Source organism: Lepisosteus oculatus, chromosome 13, assembly GCF_040954835.1.
Source record: "Lepisosteus oculatus isolate fLepOcu1 chromosome 13, fLepOcu1.hap2, whole genome shotgun sequence".
Lineage (NCBI taxonomy): Eukaryota > Metazoa > Chordata > Actinopteri > Semionotiformes > Lepisosteidae > Lepisosteus > Lepisosteus oculatus.
The window spans coordinates 3,497,590-3,515,075 of NC_090708.1; the positions used below are offsets into that span (position 1 = coordinate 3,497,590).

General features: G+C 36.8%; 2 protein-coding genes and 1 long non-coding RNA gene across 3 annotated transcripts; 1 reads left to right on the top strand and 2 right to left on the bottom strand.

Annotated features, from left to right (window-relative positions):
* Positions 1-729: 729 nt before the first annotated feature.
* LOC138242221 (extracellular calcium-sensing receptor-like) lies at positions 730-6,737 on the bottom strand. The gene is made up of 6 exons (XM_069197680.1): positions 6,531-6,737; positions 6,015-6,309; positions 4,220-5,035; positions 3,822-4,049; positions 1,935-2,058; positions 730-1,694 (listed from the first exon to the last, which is right to left on the bottom strand). Exons 1-6 carry the CDS (start codon positions 6,728-6,730, stop codon positions 781-783), a joined length of 2,577 nt encoding a protein of 858 aa, XP_069053781.1. The 5' UTR covers positions 6,731-6,737; the 3' UTR covers positions 730-780.
* A 2,204-nt stretch (positions 6,738-8,941) lies between these two features.
* On the bottom strand, positions 8,942-13,108 carry LOC138242164 (extracellular calcium-sensing receptor-like). Its single transcript, XM_069197451.1, has 6 exons — positions 12,909-13,108; positions 12,380-12,674; positions 10,977-11,792; positions 10,571-10,795; positions 10,088-10,211; positions 8,942-9,880 (listed from the first exon to the last, which is right to left on the bottom strand). Exons 1-6 carry the CDS (start codon positions 13,106-13,108, stop codon positions 8,967-8,969), a joined length of 2,574 nt encoding a protein of 857 aa, XP_069053552.1. The 3' UTR covers positions 8,942-8,966.
* LOC138242165 (uncharacterized) lies at positions 10,115-16,171 on the top strand. Its single transcript, XR_011191420.1, has 4 exons — positions 10,115-10,217; positions 10,441-10,558; positions 13,053-13,253; positions 15,410-16,171. It is a non-coding gene; the product is annotated as an uncharacterized lncRNA (long non-coding RNA).
* The last annotated feature ends 1,315 nt before the right edge of the window (positions 16,172-17,486 follow it).

The following is a 17,486-nucleotide window of genomic DNA, read 5'->3' on the forward strand; positions in this document are numbered from 1 at the left end:
GAAGTCTTCTTAGTCACTTACTTCTTCAAGAAAAAGAAGGCGCAGAACACACTTCTCTGGCTGTGGTCCAGTGACTTGAGTGCTTTATGTTTTATTTTCTATTTTTTACCGTGTATGAAATACAGCTCTCATTCTCATGCACTCACAAACATAACACAAAATGGAATTTTTAGAAATTCTGGATATTTGTATTTTTTTTTGTTAAACAGCAGAGCTGCTTGTGTAATTTTTAAAGGTACATATACATAACATACAGTAAGCATGTTTACTGTACATAAACAATCTTTCTCCTTACATTTCCTGTTAGTCTGTCAGTCTAAATGTATTATTAAAAAAGTCATTCTTTACCTTCTTAAATACTACTGAAATTATTTTGTTCCTTCACCATTCTTTAAGAAGTGTATCTTTACTATTACATTAACAAATATGTTTCTTTCCCTCATAACACAGGAATTTTACTTCTGGGTCTGTATACTGCACAAATAGAGAGCCAAAAGTATGTTGTTATATTTTATTATTAGTAGTACATATTAAAACAGTATACAGTATAACATATTATTTTTGCAATGATTATTTAACAGTAATAACCTCTTTTTGTACATCTGTTTTTTACTTTTGATCAAGCATTTTTGTACAATGAACAGTTAAATTCAACAATTAAATGAACAATTGAATGTTAAGACAATGTGCATGTACAGTATATCCCTTAAGCTTTTAGGATGTTAATATCTTGTTTAAAGTGATGCTTATGTATCAGAAAGATTTGATAACCATTGAAGTTTATAGGGATTTTGAAGGCATTTTGCTCATCATATGTTTTTTGGTATTTCTTGCAGGTTTCAGCAATATGATATAACATTTTGGAGAAAAAATGCAGAAAAGCAAACCATAACTAGAAGCCAAAATAGCAAATATTTCTACAGCTACAGTGAACTTCCCAGGAGAGCTAATGTACGCTGGGATAAAGGTGATCCAGACAGCACAGAATATGAGCATGCTGAATGTAATGAATTTGGCTTCATTAAAGTTATCAGGTAGATTCCGAGCCAGGAAAGCGAGCACAAAGCACATGGCAGAGAGGAGCCCAACATAACCTAATACAGTCCAGAATGCACCTGCAGATCCCAGGTCACACTCCAGAATGATTCTGTCTTTATAATATTTCATATTTTGATTGGGAAAAGGGGGGGATAGAATCAGCCATAAGGTGCATATCAAAGCTTGTACAAGAGTGAAAGCAAGAACACTTAACCTCTGCTGTGTGGGGCCAAACCATTTCATAATGTTACTGCCTGGCAGTGTAGCCCTAAAGGCCATTAACACCACTATTGTTTTCCCCAGAACACAAGAGATGCACAGGACAAATGTGATCCCAAATGCTGTGTGGCGCAACATACAGGACCAGTCAGAGGGCTGGCCAATGAAAGTAAGTGAACAGAGGAAACACAGTGTCAATGAAAAGAGCAGAAGGAAACTCAGTTCAGAGTTATTGGCTTTGACAATGGGAGTGTCTTTAAATCTAAAGAAGACAATTGCTGTAGCCACAGCTAAAAATGTTCCCAGTAAAGCAAACACAGCTAGTAGTATTCCCATTATTTCTCCGTATGATAGGAATTCAGTCTCCTTTAAGATGCACTTGTCTTTCCGATCGTTGGACCAGTATTCCAAAGGGCACTTAGTACAGTCAATGGAATCTAAAAGAAAATATTACAAATAGAATTAATTACAAAATAGTTATTTTTATATCAAAAGAGAGCAATATCCTTTCTCCACAAAATGTCTGTATTTACATTTAAGGAAAGTGTATAGCCATTATTTAAGATTTTAACTAGTAACCGTAATGAGCATTTTTAATCCCAGAAAATATGAAGAAAAGAGGAATGCAAAAGTTAATTAAGTACATACTGTATATCTCTATGTTCTACACTATTTACCAGTTTGGTTGCTGATCTCCCCTTCAGCACATGGTACACAGTCAAAGCAGCAGACAGGCCTTCCCTTCTGAACAGCCTTCCGAGTGCCTGGAGGACAGCTCTCACTGCACACTGACACAGGAGCCTTGAAATCAACACACAATAATGTGATAGTTCTTGACATTTTCAGTCAAGTTTACTGAAAATGTTACATTTCACATTGAACCCAGGGGCAATTTCCTCTTGGAAGGATGTGTCCTTAAACATCTTGTGGTATCTTGGGAAGTATAGACAGTAGAGGCCAGGTTCATGGCTTAAATTGGACATCTTAAGTCTGAATCATCAAATTTCTTATTTAGTGTACCTTGCACTGTCCACTCTATAGAAAGAAATGTGCAGAAAAAAAACAAGAAATGCATGTTGTGGTACACCGAGAAAGCTGAAAATGCCCACTACCACTTTTAAACTTTGAGACATCCAGGTACTGTGCTGGCCAGGCTCACACCTGCTGAGCTCCAGTGGGCTGCCAGCTGTGAGCTGCAGGGTGATATGGCTGCTGGCTTTAAATTGAACAAATCTAAAGAAAAATCTGCTTATATATTTTATGAAGTCAGTACCCAAAATGTTTTTTTCTGCCTTTCCAAAAATTTAAAAATCTATATTAGAAAATAATTTTAAAATCCATTATTATTTCTAAAAGCCTCTAGACAGTGCTAAAAAGTGCTATACTGCATATAGAGTTTAGGCAGTAAAATATGCTTCTTACTAGCCTTCAGGTGTAAACTGATCACCAGATGATAAAAATCTGATTGAGCTTCACTTGATTGACAGACGGACAAAGAAAAATGAACAAAAGCTTGGTTTGTGCTCATTATTCTTTCACACCTGTAATTCCCTCCTAAGGTTCTGAATGGTCAGAATTCATTGACTGACAACTAATTCTACCTATCAAATCAATCGGTCAGTTTGACGATGGGCTGAAATCCAGTTTTTTTTTCTAGTTATAGAGAATTTATTTCCCTTACAACTCTGGTTCTGTTGATTCGAATGCAGTTTTCACAGTTTCATGGTAAATAACTTTCATTTGATATGTTTTGCAGATGTTGAGCTTTAGCGATTGCATTTTCCCGTAGAATTGTAATAATTGGTGGTTCAGCTTTGAACTGCGTCAGCAGAATGGCTTTATTTAGAAACGCATTGCTTTGCCCTGTCTGGGATGGAAGTTGAAAATCGCTGTTGAAAATCTACAGGTGCTTATTTTCTTACGATATCGAGCATGTGGTGCAGTGTTTTGAATTAGCTGGTAAAACTGGTGATATTGACATGCTTTGCTGTTTGCATATGGCGGTCAGTGCGACCTCAATAATTTGTTGGTCTATTAGAAAATTGTTTTGTTAGTGTGAAAAGAGACGATGATTTGATTTACTGGATATCCTGCGCGATTTGAAAAATAAGTTGTTTAATTTATGTGAGCATTAACTTTAAGGCGTGGTGTGCCTTGGTTAACACGAAGGAGATATTACGGTAGTTACGTGTGTACATTTACTGTAAATCAATAATCAGGTAATACAACGCATTTTATGTCTAACATTAGGAGCAAGAAGAAACAGTAGCAGCGTTTTAAGTAACGTATGATGGAAAACTACTTCATCGTCTCTAATGACTGCAAATCACTTCTAGGATGAAACATGATAAAATGAAATGCAAACGTTGTGTAAAAAGAAAAAGTTAATTGTAGCATCATTAAATAATTTTATCTGTTTTTACGTCTTGATTTAGACATATCTATACTGTATACAGTATATCTAGCAAGCTACACAATAGATTAAATACACAAATCGTGTTCATCCTTCAATACGTTTAAACAAGCAGTAAGGCTGAGAATGAATGGACTGGGTAAGGCATTACCTGAATCTGTCTGCCTGCCCAGACCATGCTGATGTTGTTCATTCTGAATTGCAGCCCTGTTGTAGAAGAAGCATCATAATATCCAGCCACAACAAAGTCTATGTTCCCATTTGTACTGAGCTGCCAATTCACTAATTCATATCTTGCTGCTGGATCCCCATTTTCATCAAAAGACAGTTGTTCTCCAGTTTTAGTTTTGAAATTAACATTTTTCAGGTAATGAAGTACCTAGACAAATGCAGATTATGTTCAGTGTTAATTTGGTATTTACCATTAGTTCGTGACGCTGTTTTAGATTTCAGATTGCATTAGAAAACTAAACAGAAGAGCTGCTTTTCAGTAGCTGCTTACTATAGTGCCTTTCACCATGATAGTATTACTATAAGGTCCCTTCTTACCTGCCATGGTGAGATTTCCATCTTGTTCATGCATGTGTGGTTGAAAAGAGTCTCTCTCCCAGGTTTGCATGTCAGAAGATCATGCAGCGCATGTGCCACTGCATACACAGCTTTGTAAACATTGTGAGGGATTCTTTGCTCTGACACATCAGTGTACTGGTTTTTCACTTCTCGTAGGCTCTCCGCCCCTGTGCACGGCTTCTTATTTTCTTTACCATCCTGGCGAGTCAGGGTACAGCTAAAAACAGTTTCCCAGAATTCTGTCAAAAACTCATTATCAGGGTCAGTAGATGGATGGATGCTCAATAAAAAATCACCTAGACCTTTTATTTCTGTATTAACATTTGCAAATCCAATTGCCCCACCAAGAATTTTATAACTCTCGCGATTAGCAATGCCTCTAGAAGTAATCCAAGACTCACTGCCTATCCACTGTAAGCCAGTAACATTCTGCCGCAGCATTTCTTGTGTTAGCATGGTCATCTCGACCTGAGGCAGGAAGGCCAGGACAACTTTTGAGGTGGATTGTTTAACAATGCGAGCAATTTTCTGAATTTTCTCTATTGGGTCAACACTTGAGAAAGCCTCTGAATATTCAATACAAACACCTTCTTGTTGTGCGATTTTCACAAATGTAGCCATTCCACTGTTTCCATAGTCATCATCACTTCTAACGGCCCCAACCCAGGTCCATCCAAAGTGCTTCACCAGCTGAGCCAGGGCTCTGCTCTGATAATAGTCACTGGGGATGGTTCTGAAGAATGAAGGGAATCGTCTTCTGTTGCTTAGACATTCGCAGGTGGAAAGGTAGCTGATCTAAATAACAAATAAACAATTATTGGAAAGACTCAGGAATAATAAATAGGGTGGATGTTAATAATAATATTCCCTTCCCACACTCAATGCTAATCTTTGAAAAGGTAGTGTCCTTAATCTCAGTAGTGCTGTTTTTGATGGAATTATGTGATGTTTTTGCTATTTTTTTGCAGATTTCACAAGGAGAGATGATGGTGGAACATTTAAAAAACAATCTTGCAAATAGGGGCATGAGACAGCATGAGAGGGCATGCTAACCAATCAAATTTACCAGTGAAAACTTGCTTTATGTAGTTAAAAACATAGTTGGGGGATCTAAATTGGAACAGACCTATGAATTACCAGTAAAAATGCAGCAGGAGCATCTTCCTTGGTTTTTTAAGTCAGTTTTGTATGTCAGTAGATAACAAAAGGTTGTCTGACAACAAAACAACAAAGCGACAACAAAAGATATGAGTATGGTTGAGTAAAAAGCAGTGATCTCAACTGGGAAAATGTAGTATTTGCAACGTATTTCACAATATTAAAAATACAATGCCTTGTTGAAACTATTTCTGTATGTATTTTCAGTATTGTATGAGTAAGCTCAAAATCAAGTTCAAGTTTATTGTCATTATACTCATATACAGGTATATGGCATAACAAAATGCTATTTAGCTAGCTCTCAGACGGTAAGAAGTACAGAAAAAAACAACACAATTTTATAAGAAAAGAAAGGCAGAGACAACAGGCAATGTGCAAAACAACAACAGATAACAGGTAATGTGCAAAACAACATCAGATGTGCAAAATCATACATAAACAGAATGAAATAAAGGATAGAAAATTATGGGGAGTGAGCTTCTTGACATACAGTACAGTAGGTGAGAGAGGCTGGGAGTTTATAGTTTGATAGTAAAATCAGATTTTAATTGTAAAATTACAAGAGTAAAAGCAGTCATAAGAAATGTGAAATGTAGGGAATTTAAATATATTTTACCATTGGAACATGAAAAGGTCCAACAGTTGTCGCAGTTCCAATAGTTACAGATGATACTGAATGTCCTATAATTGCTTGAGCGTTAGGTGGTCTGGTGCAGGAGGTTTCAGAAATGACTCCTTCTTCATGGCCATTCACCAAATTCAAAGCACCTCTTATTGAGGAAGGTATGTTGGAACACACACTGTAGATCCTATAGCCCAGTGTGACATTTGGGAGAATTTCTGTACTGTTGTTAATTTCCTGTATTGTGAAAATCATGGTCTGTGCAAATTGAAATCCTCTGAAATGTATTCTGGAAAATAGGCATAAAAATATTAAAGAAAGATTACAATACAATAATCTTGAAATTAATTCTACCAAAGAAGAAAAAATATCAATTTCATAAAGGAAAAATGTATCAAACAAATCTCAGTCAAGCATTATCTGTGTTTCTTAAAACAAGAAGGCACAGAACTTTGTAATGTACAGTGTTTCTTTTTAGCAATAAAATATAAGTTTCATATTTTAACCTACCCTTTGCATTGTATAGGTTCTGGAGGATTTTTGAAGTTAAGGGTTGTGCTGATCATTGATGTTGTTAGTGAAAATAATCCTCCAATTATAATGTCTCCATCCATTGAAAATGTAGGATTTTCTGGGCTTCCTTGTAACCTGCAGGTGGGTTTTTCGGCCAGTGTTGAAAGTGCAATCAGCACAACATTCAGGACAAACATTTTCTAGTCCTCCTTTCAAAGTGGAGACAAAGTGCCGCAATCATCCTAGTTTTATAAAGTATAGATCTGGATGAGATGCTCTCTCATGTGCCAGAGCAGACGTCAGATGGAACCCCCCTTCATCACAGCAGGAACTCTCAAAGGTGAGCTGGATCTCTGGTGTGTTCTGTGGTATAGAAGAAAATAACAACAGGTATATTTGCTGATTAAAACATGAATCAAGGAAATCAAATTCATGTGATCACATGTTCAGTCATTGAAAAATAATTGCATGAGATTACATGGCTTTATTTTTGTTTCTTTTTTTACTTTTCATCACAAGATAAAAATGAACTTCTTGTGATTAAAAGTCCTGCTGTATTTTGATAGAGTGACATAAGCATGAGACATCCTTTCTCTGATATCCTGTATTTTTCTGTGAATTTACAGTACGCCTTGTCTGCTCAGTTTTAAAATGAGATGGACATAGAACTGATCTTCAGAATCTAAGTAGATTTCAGTAGGTGCATTAAAAATCACATTCAGATTTTCCCAACCAAATATACTTGATATAATTTTCATATTAGGTGTTTTGAAAAAAGCTTATTTTTCAATCTCCACCTTTTGCTGTTTTTTTTCTTTTTTTAATTTTAAGTATGGAACTTTTTTTTCAAAAAATCCTGCTGAATTTGAATACAGTGTTTTTTGTGGGATATTGACTCTGGAATACTGTATGTTCCTGTGTATCATATCTAGTTACGTTTGAAGGAGATGGATGTAGAATTGATAATTGATAATTGAATAAATTGATATTTAGTAGATGCTTTACAATTGTGATTTGAATATCCATTTCCTTTACCTGCTTTATCCAGGACAGGGTCACTGGAGCCTAACTTGGCAAGCAATGGATACAAGGCAAAGTACACCCTGGACAGAATGTCAGTCCATTACAGGCACACATAGACTCTCACAAGGACCGGTGTTTCATAGTAGCTAATTTACCTGCTTGCATGTCTATGGAGTGTGAGAGGACCCAGAAAAAACCCCCACAAAAATGCTCAGAGAACATAAAAACTCCACACAGATAGCAGCCCAGAAATTGAAACCACAACCCCAGGGCTGCGCAGTGTTGGCTTCTAATTTAAATAATCCAACCAAAACTACTTAAAATAGTTTTCATAATTATTTTTTTTTTAGAAAGTCTCTATTGCTATCAGGTGTGTAAGTCACAGGGAAATATTTTCAACCCTCTAGGTAAATTACAATTAAGTGCAAATATGGGATAGAGACACCAAACAATATCTGAAATATGTTATTTTTATTATAGATACTGTATGCGTACACTAGACTTTTTCTTAAATTGGGCTGAAATCTAACAACATGGGAGGTGATTTTAGTGGCCAGGGAAATAAGTTGATTTGCCTCTATGGAGGCAAAGGTTGGCTTTGACAATCTAGGGCTATCTGGGAAAAACATTTGAAAGCATAAAAAAATACTGCTTATATGTGTATGTTTTGAAACCGCATATGCATGAAAACTGGTGACAAAACAATGTTTTTAAGTAAAGGATATTGCCAATTACATGAAATGCAGATGCAACAGGTGTGTCTAGTTTATTCATGTAAACAGAAGTGGATAATCTACAGTATACTTAAGAAGACATGATGAGAAACAAAGAATTTATTAAAAAGGTGTTGTTCCATACATAGTGATCCCACAATCAGAGATCCCTCAAATTGGAATATCCCCAAAACACAGTTGCAAACAGCTTTAGGTGTTACAGAAATATCATTCATGCACTTCTGATATGTTACAATGACAATCGTGCAGTAACTGCAGAGATAAGAAACATAAACAGAAAAAACAGGATGTCTGTGTAAAATGATGCACAAGACAGATGAATTAGAGCCTCCAATGTAATTGCCTTCGTTCAGCAGCTGCAACAACTAGAACACCCAAACCTTTTAGCCTGCATACCTCCTTGATGATGAGAACAGAACACAATGTCTTTGATGAGCATTTACATTTCCTTCCCTGTGTGAAGCTACTGTATGAGACCAGGTATTACAAATTTGCTTCACTCGACAGCTGGCAAATGTTACTTAACAGATCTCAGAATACTTCCATAATGTACAAAGATTTCTGAGCTTGATGTATACAGTGTTTTCATTTTTCACAATAGATGTGAATATGGATTTGTTTGATCATGTCTTTTAATTAGATTATAAAAGCATTGTTTCTCTTTCTCCTTATGGTTTCAAAGTGATTTTGATGGCATCTTACCCATCAAACTCTTCTTTGTGTTCATCTCAGGATTTAATATTATAATGTAACACTTTGGTGCAAAAATGCAGAAAAGCAAACCAAAACTAGAAGCCAAGATTGCAAATATTTCCACAGCTACTGTGAACTTCCCAGGGGAGCTGATATAAGCTGGGATAAAGGTGATCCAGACAGCACAGAATATGAGCATGCTGAATGTAATGAATTTGGCTTCATTGAAGTTATCAGGCAGCTTCCGAGCCAGGAAAGCGAGCACAAAGCACATGGCAGAGAGGAATCCTATATACCCTAACACAGCCCAGAACGCACCTGCAGATCCCAGTTCACACTCTAGAATGATTTTTTCTCTGTAGTATTTCATGTTTTTATTTGGAAAAGGAGGAGATACTGTCAACCAGAGAACACAAATCAAGACCTGTATGAGTGTTAAAGCAAGAACACTTAACCTTTGCTGTTTGGGCCCAAACCATTTCATAATGTTATTGCCTGGCAGTGTAGCCCTAAAGGCCATTAACACCACTATTGTTTTCCCCAGAACACAAGAGATGCACAGGACAAATGTGATCCCAAATGCTGTGTGGCGCAACATACAGGACCAGTCAGAGGGCTGGCCAATGAAAGTAAGTGAACAGAGGAAACACAGTGTCAATGAAAAGAGCAGAAGAAAACTCAGTTCAGAGTTATTGGCTTTGACAATGGGAGTGTCTTTAAACCTGAAGAAAACAGTTGCTGTAACTAAAGCTAAGAATGCTCCAAGTAAAGCAAACACAGCTAGTAGTATTCCCATTATTTCCTTGTATGATAGGAATTCAGTTTTCTTTATGATGCACTTGTCTTTCCGATCATTGGGCCAGTATTCCAAAGGGCACTTAGTACAGTCAATGGAATCTAAAAGAAAATATTGTCAATAGAATTAAAAATATGTATTTTCCAAATGAAATTTTCTAGGGCCTACTTTATTTAAGAAATAGTAAGTAATTCTTTTAAAATACCAGAATATAATGATTATAATTTGGGGTTATAATAAGTCCTGTAAATTACCTAACATATTTAAAACAAGCTAAATAATTTCATAAATCGTTAAATTGTATTTACCAGTTTGGTTGCTGATCTCTCCTTCAGCACATGGTACACAGTCAAAGCAGCAGACAGGCCTTCCCTTCTGAACAGCCTTCCGAGTGCCTGGAGCACAGCTCTCACTGCACACTGACACAGGAGCCTTTAAGTACAAATAGCCTAATACAATTTCCTTACAATTGCTTGTATTGAGATGTTTAATACGATAGACAACAATCAACTGATTATGCTTTTATGTCTATTGATACAGTCCATATTACCTCTGCAATGATGCAGGAGAACTAAAATGCAAATGTTGTAGTACAAGAAATAGAAAAAGTTGTTTACGCTTATGAGCAAAATTTAAATAGACCTTTTTTCATTGTTCTTAGGTGTCTTCTCTTCTTGAAGATGGATGTCTATGCTACCCCACACAATAGATAAGACAAATTAAAGAATGGATAGGATATATTACTTAACAAGCAGTAAAGCTGAGAATGAATTGACTGGGTAAGACATTACCTGAATCTGTCTGCCTGCCCAGACCATGCTGATGTTCATTCTGAATTGCAGCCCTGTTGAAGAAGAGGCATCATAATATCCAGCCACAGCAAAGTCTGTGTTCCCATCTTTATTGAGCTTCCAATTAATTAATTCATATCTTGCCACTGGATCTCCGTTTTCATCAAAAGACACTTGTTCTCCAGTTTTAGTTTTGAAATGAACATTTTTCAGATAATGGAGCACCTAGGCAAATGCAGATTATGTTCAGGGTTAATTTGGTATTTACTATTAGTTGGTGACGCTGTCTCAGATTTCAGATTGCATTAGAGCCACATTAGAGAACTAAACTCAAGAGCTGCTTTTCAGTAGCTGCTTACTATAGTGCCTTTCACCATAGCAGTATTATTATAAGGTCACTCCTTACCTGCCACGGTGAGATTTCCATCTTGTTCACACATGTGTGGTTGAAAAGAGTCTCTCTCCCAGGTTTGCATGTCAGAAGATCATGCAGCGCATGTGCCACTGCATACACAGCTTTGTAAACATTGTGAGGGATTCTTTGCTCTGACACATCAGTGTACTGGTTTTTCACTTCTCGTAGGCTCTCCGCCCCTGTGCACGGCTTCTTATTTTCTTTACCGTCCTGGCGAGTCAGGGTACAGCTAAAAACAGTTTCCCAGAATTCTGTCAAAAAGTCATTATCAGGGATAGTAGATGGATGGACGCTAAACAGAAAATCATCCAGGCCTTTTATTTCTGTATTAACATTTGCAAATCCAATTGCCCCACCAAGAATTTTATAACTCTCGCGATTAGCAATGCTTCTAGAAGTAATCCAAGACTCACTGCCTATCCACTGTAAGCCAGTAATATTCTGCCGCAGCATTTCTTGTGTTAGCATGGTCATCTCGACCTGAGGCAGGAAGGCCAGGACAACTTTTGAGGTGGATTGTTTAACAATGCGAGCAATTTTCTGAATTTTCTCTAATGGGTCAACACTTGAGAAAGCCTCTGAATATTCAATACATATCCCCTCTTGTTGTGCGATTTTCACAAATGTAGCCATTCCACTGTTTCCATAGTCATCATCACTTCTAACGGCCCCAACCCAGGTCCATCCAAAGTGCTTCACCAGCTGAGCCAGGGCTCTGCTCTGATAATAGTCACTGGGGATGGTTCTGAAGAATGAAGGGAATCGTCTTCTGTTGCTTAGACATTCGCAGGTGGAAAGGTAGCTGATCTAAATAAGAAAAACAGTTATTGGAAAGACATAATAAATAGGATTAATGTTCATAGCAAAATTCCTTTCCCACACTCATTTGTAATCCTTAAAATATAAGCAAAGTAAAAAAATGTTTTTGGTATTGGTGTTTCTGCCTTTGCAGATGAAGCTGTCATGTTTGTTTTATGTATTCTGCAGAATATGCATATTTTTGAAAGTGATTGTAAAAGCATCTTGCAAACCCTTCACATTTACTATTAGCTTAAGTGAGAACATTCTGTATTTGAAAGACAAAAAAGTATAGAGAACTAAATGTGATGAAAATTACAGAGTGCAATTAAAATAAAATAGCATCTTCTCTTGTTTACCTTTAAGGCATGTTTGCACAATAGCTGACAGAAGATACAGTAGTATTTGTAGTGTTGAATGATATCAAATAAGAAAGTATATACTACTCTGAATATTTTATTAATTTTTAAATCTTATTGAATCCATATTTTCTATATCTATAGTCAGTATAAATATCACAAAATCAAAATCTCCAGTTAATACTTCCAAGTTAAAAACAAAAAATAAGAAATGTGAAACTTTTCAATCCATTTTACCATTGGAACACGAAAAGGTCCAACAGTTGTTGCTGTTCCGATAGTTACAGATGATACTGAATGTCCTATAATTGCTTGGACGTTAGGTGGTCTGGTGCAGGAGGTTTCAGAAATGACTCCTTCTTCATGGCCATTCACCAAATTCAAAGCACCTCTTATTGATGAAGGTATGTTGGGACACACACTATAGATCCTATAGCCCAGTGTGACATCGGGGAGAATTTCTGAACTGTTGTTAATTTCCTCTATTGTGAAGATCATTGTCTGGGCAAGCTGAAATCCCCTGAAATGTACACTGAAAAAGAAATAAACAATTTTAAATAAAAGTTAGAATGACATAATCTAAAAACTACTTCAACCAATGTTAATGATTTGGGGAAAAAAACATTTCATAAAATGTATCCAACAACTCTCATTTAAGCAAGATTGGTATTACATACTGTAAGCATAATAAAAAGACAGAATTTTGTTATCTACAGTGTTGTTTTTTTTGTAAACTCTTAAATGTAGTTTTAATATTTTAACTTACCCTTTGCATTGTATAGGTTCTGGAGGATTTTTGAAGTTAAGGGTTGTGCTGATCATTGATGTTGTTAGTGAAAATAAGCCTCCAATTATAATGTCTCCATCCTTTGAGAATGTGGCTAATTCTGGGCTTCCTTGTAACCTGCAGGTGGGTTTTTCTGCCAGCGTTGAAAGTGCAATCAGCACAACCTTCAGGACAAACATTTTCTAGTCCTTTTCAAAGTGGAGACAAAGTGCCGCCCGCAATCATCCTGGTTTTATACAGTATAGATCTGGATGAGATGCTCTCTCATGTGCCAGAGCAGACGTCAGATGGAACCCCCCTTCATCACAGCAGGAACTCTCAAAGGTGAGCTGGATCTCTGGTGTGTTCTGTGGTATAGAAGAAAATAACAACAGGTACATTTGCTGGTTTAAAAGTGAAATTCAAACTCACGTGGTTGCTTGCTGAGTCATCAAAAACAATAGCATGATGGCTATATAGCTTTATTTTTATTCTTTTTTACTTTTCATCATAAAATTAAATTGAACTTATTCTTGTGATTAAAAATCCTGCTGTATTTTGATCGGGTGATGTAAGCATGTAACCTCCTTTTTCTGATGTCCTCAATTGTTCTGTGGATGTACATCTTGTCTGCCCAGTTTTTTTAAAAAAAAGATGGATATGGAACTGATCTTCAGAATATGGTCTTCAGAATCTAAGTAGAGTTCAGTAAGTGCACCAAAAATCACATTTGAATTTTCCTAACCAAGATCTGATTTTCATCTAAGGTGTTTTGAAAAAGCCTCTATAAATATCATACTTCGAATGCAAACATCGTCAACATTCTACATACAGTAAACTCGAATTAAGTTGGGCCAGTTGAGTGACCATTGCTGTCTCTTTTGCAGTGCTTGCTTCTGTTCATTTGATTTTAAACTTCTAATGTGTTTCTTAAAATATCTTTATTCTTAATAATATAATAAATATATATATATAGTATGTGGTTACTAGCTTTACTGATTAACTGAATTTAAAGCACAATGGCAGGTTTCTTCAATGACCAAGAAGCTATTAACCAGCTTGGCAGTATCAGAAATGCATTCACAAGACAAACAGTACAGCTGCTACAATAATTAAGGTGTCATGCCTCCAAGCTATTTTGGAATTCTAAGACAACAGTATGTGCACTGCTGAGTCATGACTTGATACTTTTTCTAAATCAAAGATCAAATTTCAAATGAAAAGAAAAAGTAGACGTCAACATTAAAATGTTGTCATTCCTCTCAGATCTGTCAGTTTCATCATGGTACTGTATGTGCCTGTTATACTGCTGACATCCTTCACAGACTGTCTCTATCTGTGACAGTAGGAAACGTAAATTCAGTAAAATACCAAAATACACAATATGGTAAAATGATACCAGTTGATTTTGGGCATTTCATACCACTCTCAGAAGTACACAATCTCAGTTTAATGGAAACGTTGTAGTGATGTTTGCAAATAGTTGATGATTCCCAAGAAAATGTTGTTTAAAATGAGCCTAGGCAAAGTTTCACTTGGTAACTTAATAAAAGCATTCTTTATTTTTTATACCCCTCCAATGTATAAAATAGATCAAAAGTAATCTGATTTTACTGCAATAATTAGTTCTGCTTTCTTTTTCTTTCTTTGTGCTTGACTTATTTGTCTATGTGGGTGACATTGCAATGTGCTGTGAACGTTTTGAAATAGTTCAGAATAAATGGTATTAGTGTTTCAAAACCCAAGTAAAAAACCCAGAGAGCCATTATTTTCTAATATGAAAACACTATTAGGCAAAACTGTGATTTTCTGCCATATGAGCACAAAATAAAACAACACACCCTGTGCAATAACTATATATCATAAATAAGAATGTAGAAGGTTCCATGCACAAACCAGTGTTTTTCTTTTTATTTTCAGCTTGAAATTATTCTCTACTCATTCTTTTGCGGCTCCCACACTTACACTGTATACTGTATATCTCCCCAGTCTAACTCCTTCCTCTTTCTCAATGTCTCTCTCGTGTACTGTACTGTACATGCATGTATATTTTGGAAGAAAATCCTTTTAGGGTGATAGCGTTTTCCTATTACGTGGGATACTGATATCTAATTAATGTTTTTTTAGTCCAAGCTAATCTTTAACTGAAACAAATGAACTCCAATGCGCTTTGTTTAGAATTGAATCTTTAATTTCTGCCAGGACAAAATTCACAGTGGTGTAAATGTTTTTTTCATATACAATGACTGATCCATTTTATCTTAAAATGGTAGCTTTTTAACTGATTGTTTCTTAGCACTCCTGCAGCACTGTATAATCATTTGTCATAATAAAAAGTGAATTAGATATTATTTATGTTAGATACTGTACATATAGATCAGGTGGGTAGCTGCGTCAGCATGCGTTGGCTGAAAAGGAACAAGTAATATGTTTATTCCATGCTCACACCTGAAGAAGGCTCCATGACCGAAACTTTGTGTTTTCTTTCTCCTTTTTTTCAGCATGGAATTGTAGCGGCGAGGCTTATTAATAAGAAAGAATTAAGTGTTCTGAGCCTTACCAAATGAGGCCTCATTTCTCTGTTCATCTCTGTGGTGCAGCCACAGAGAAACCATTCATGCAAGGTGATTTAAGGTCCTAGGACAGCTCCCAAAGGGGGATGCAATTAGCTAAGCCTGGCTATCATGATCAATGGTCATCCATTGGCGCCTATCTGTCTAGGGAGTGCCAGTTGGACATCTGGAGTGCATTACTAAGTGTCAGGAGTAAGTGACTCATATCTCACCTTGATCAACCAATCAGGGACTGGTAGGGCCGAGTAACCCACGTGGGACTCTGATGCCCATGGAACTTTCAGCCAATCAATGAGCTGAAGTTCCTCCAGGTAAAAACAGGCAACACAGAGAGCCTGAGAGATTCAGATTCAACAAGATTCAGAAGGGATTCAGTAAGATTCAGTAAGATTCTGGAGAGGATTGTGTGGACTGTTCTAAAGGGAATTCAAAGGAGAATTCCAGGGCAGGACGGCCCAGGAGCAGAAGGCTCCCAAGGGCAGGACATTCTCGCAGCGCGCCTCCTGACCATCCTGAGACTCAGCCCGGACAACCACGGAACGGCCAGTGTGTCCGAGTGCCAGAACTTTCCTTTGTTCTAAGAGTCTAGAGTGGAGGTTGCCAGAGAGTAACCAGCAGCAGGCCTCGTGAACAGGTCGGAACTGTGGACAGCTGAATCACTATTCAGAACTAGCTCTTCATCAGGAACGAACCGGTCCTCTTCCTGACTTGCTGGGACCCACAGTCATCTTTTCTCCTGTGCACAAACTTTGCTAGTTAAAGCCAACAGTGAGCATCAGCAGCGCACCGTCGCAAGCCTCACAGCACAGCCTGGCATGGAGCCAGAGAGCGCGGATTGGACAGCAACAGCCTGCAACTGTTTCTTTGTGCCCGCAGGAGATCTGAATCCCCAAAGATTGGATGAGTATTCAACTTCAATGCATTACAGCTCGAGAATTGAATTGTTATCCCAACCAGTTGATATCAATTTAATTCCTAAGAGTTATGTACTTGTTTGAGTATCTAATGTAGAAGTTATAACCAAGTTCATTTACGAAACGGTCTTAATGAATGATATACTGAACGTATGTCCTCTTGATATGTGTAACACTTTGTAACTGACCGAATATACCTTTTGTATTCTGATAACCCTCTCGATAAGATCTGTTAGGTTTATATGCATATTCTATGGATTAATAAATGTATCCTCATGTATTAGTACCTGTGTGTGTGCGTTGTTTGAGTTATGTCGCATGGTTGGATTCTAAAGCCATCAAAAGAATCAACTTTGTGATTTACTGCTACAATTAATAATTGTCTCAGTAAATGCCCAAACCCTACAGGACTGGTGCCTTCAGAGAGCCACTATGATTACATATTTGGCATCCCTGAACCGGTTTTCCCTACAGAATAAACCTATTACTTGTTTCTTTACTGTCCATATATATTTTGTGGGATCAATACACTGCTGAATTACATATAAGAAATTTTAAATTTTAAAATATTTGTGTTGCAAACAAATAAAATGTCCCTAAAATGATTGTGTACAGGACAAATACTGCATATTTTGCATTTTCTCAATTACAAATACATTTATCACATCAAAACAGGTGTCAAAGGAAAGTTTTCAAGTACATCATATTGTTACTACTTAAATTTCACATGCAACATGGGGATCTAGTTGTTTTCTCATAAACATAAACATTTACACATAAACTGTGTAGTTAAGAGGAGACAATGAGTATCAGTTAATTTATCAGAAGGTCTATGTCCCAAACATAATGATAACACATTCCTCCAGTGAGCCCTGGTTCTGCTTCAAGCTGGAATAACCCAGTAAACTCACAAATTGCTTTGGATGTTACAGAAATAACATTGATGTACTTTTGAGGTGTCACAATCCACTCTTTACTTAAGTGATACAATTCAGGTAGACATTCAGAATGTAATAATGCTGGCACAAGACACATGAATCAGGGCCAGTAATAAAATTGGCTTCCTACAGCAACAGCTGGAACACACGAAC

What these genes read in the sequence shown, in the direction of transcription:
- LOC138242221 (XM_069197680.1), bottom strand. Translation starts at nt 6,730, where the DNA reads ATGTTTGTCCTGAATGTTGTGCTGATTGCACTTTCAACACTGGCCGAA. An exon ending in GACCTTTTCATGTTCCAATG is followed by an intron (nt 5,036 to 6,014) that starts GTAAAATATATT and finishes TTTGTTATTTAG; the next exon opens with ATCAGCTACCTTTCCACCTG. An exon ending in TGGAAATCTCACCATGGCAG is followed by an intron (nt 4,050 to 4,219) that starts GTAAGAAGGGAC and finishes GCATTTGTCTAG; the next exon opens with GTACTTCATTACCTGAAAAA.
- LOC138242164 (XM_069197451.1), bottom strand. Translation starts at nt 13,108, where the DNA reads ATGTTTGTCCTGAAGGTTGTGCTGATTGCACTTTCAACGCTGGCAGAA. An exon ending in TGGAAATCTCACCGTGGCAG is followed by an intron (nt 10,796 to 10,976) that starts GTAAGGAGTGAC and finishes GCATTTGCCTAG; the next exon opens with GTGCTCCATTATCTGAAAAA. An exon ending in AGAGATCAGCAACCAAACTG is followed by an intron (nt 9,881 to 10,087) that starts GTAAATACAATT and finishes ATTTTCTTTTAG; the next exon opens with ATTCCATTGACTGTACTAAG.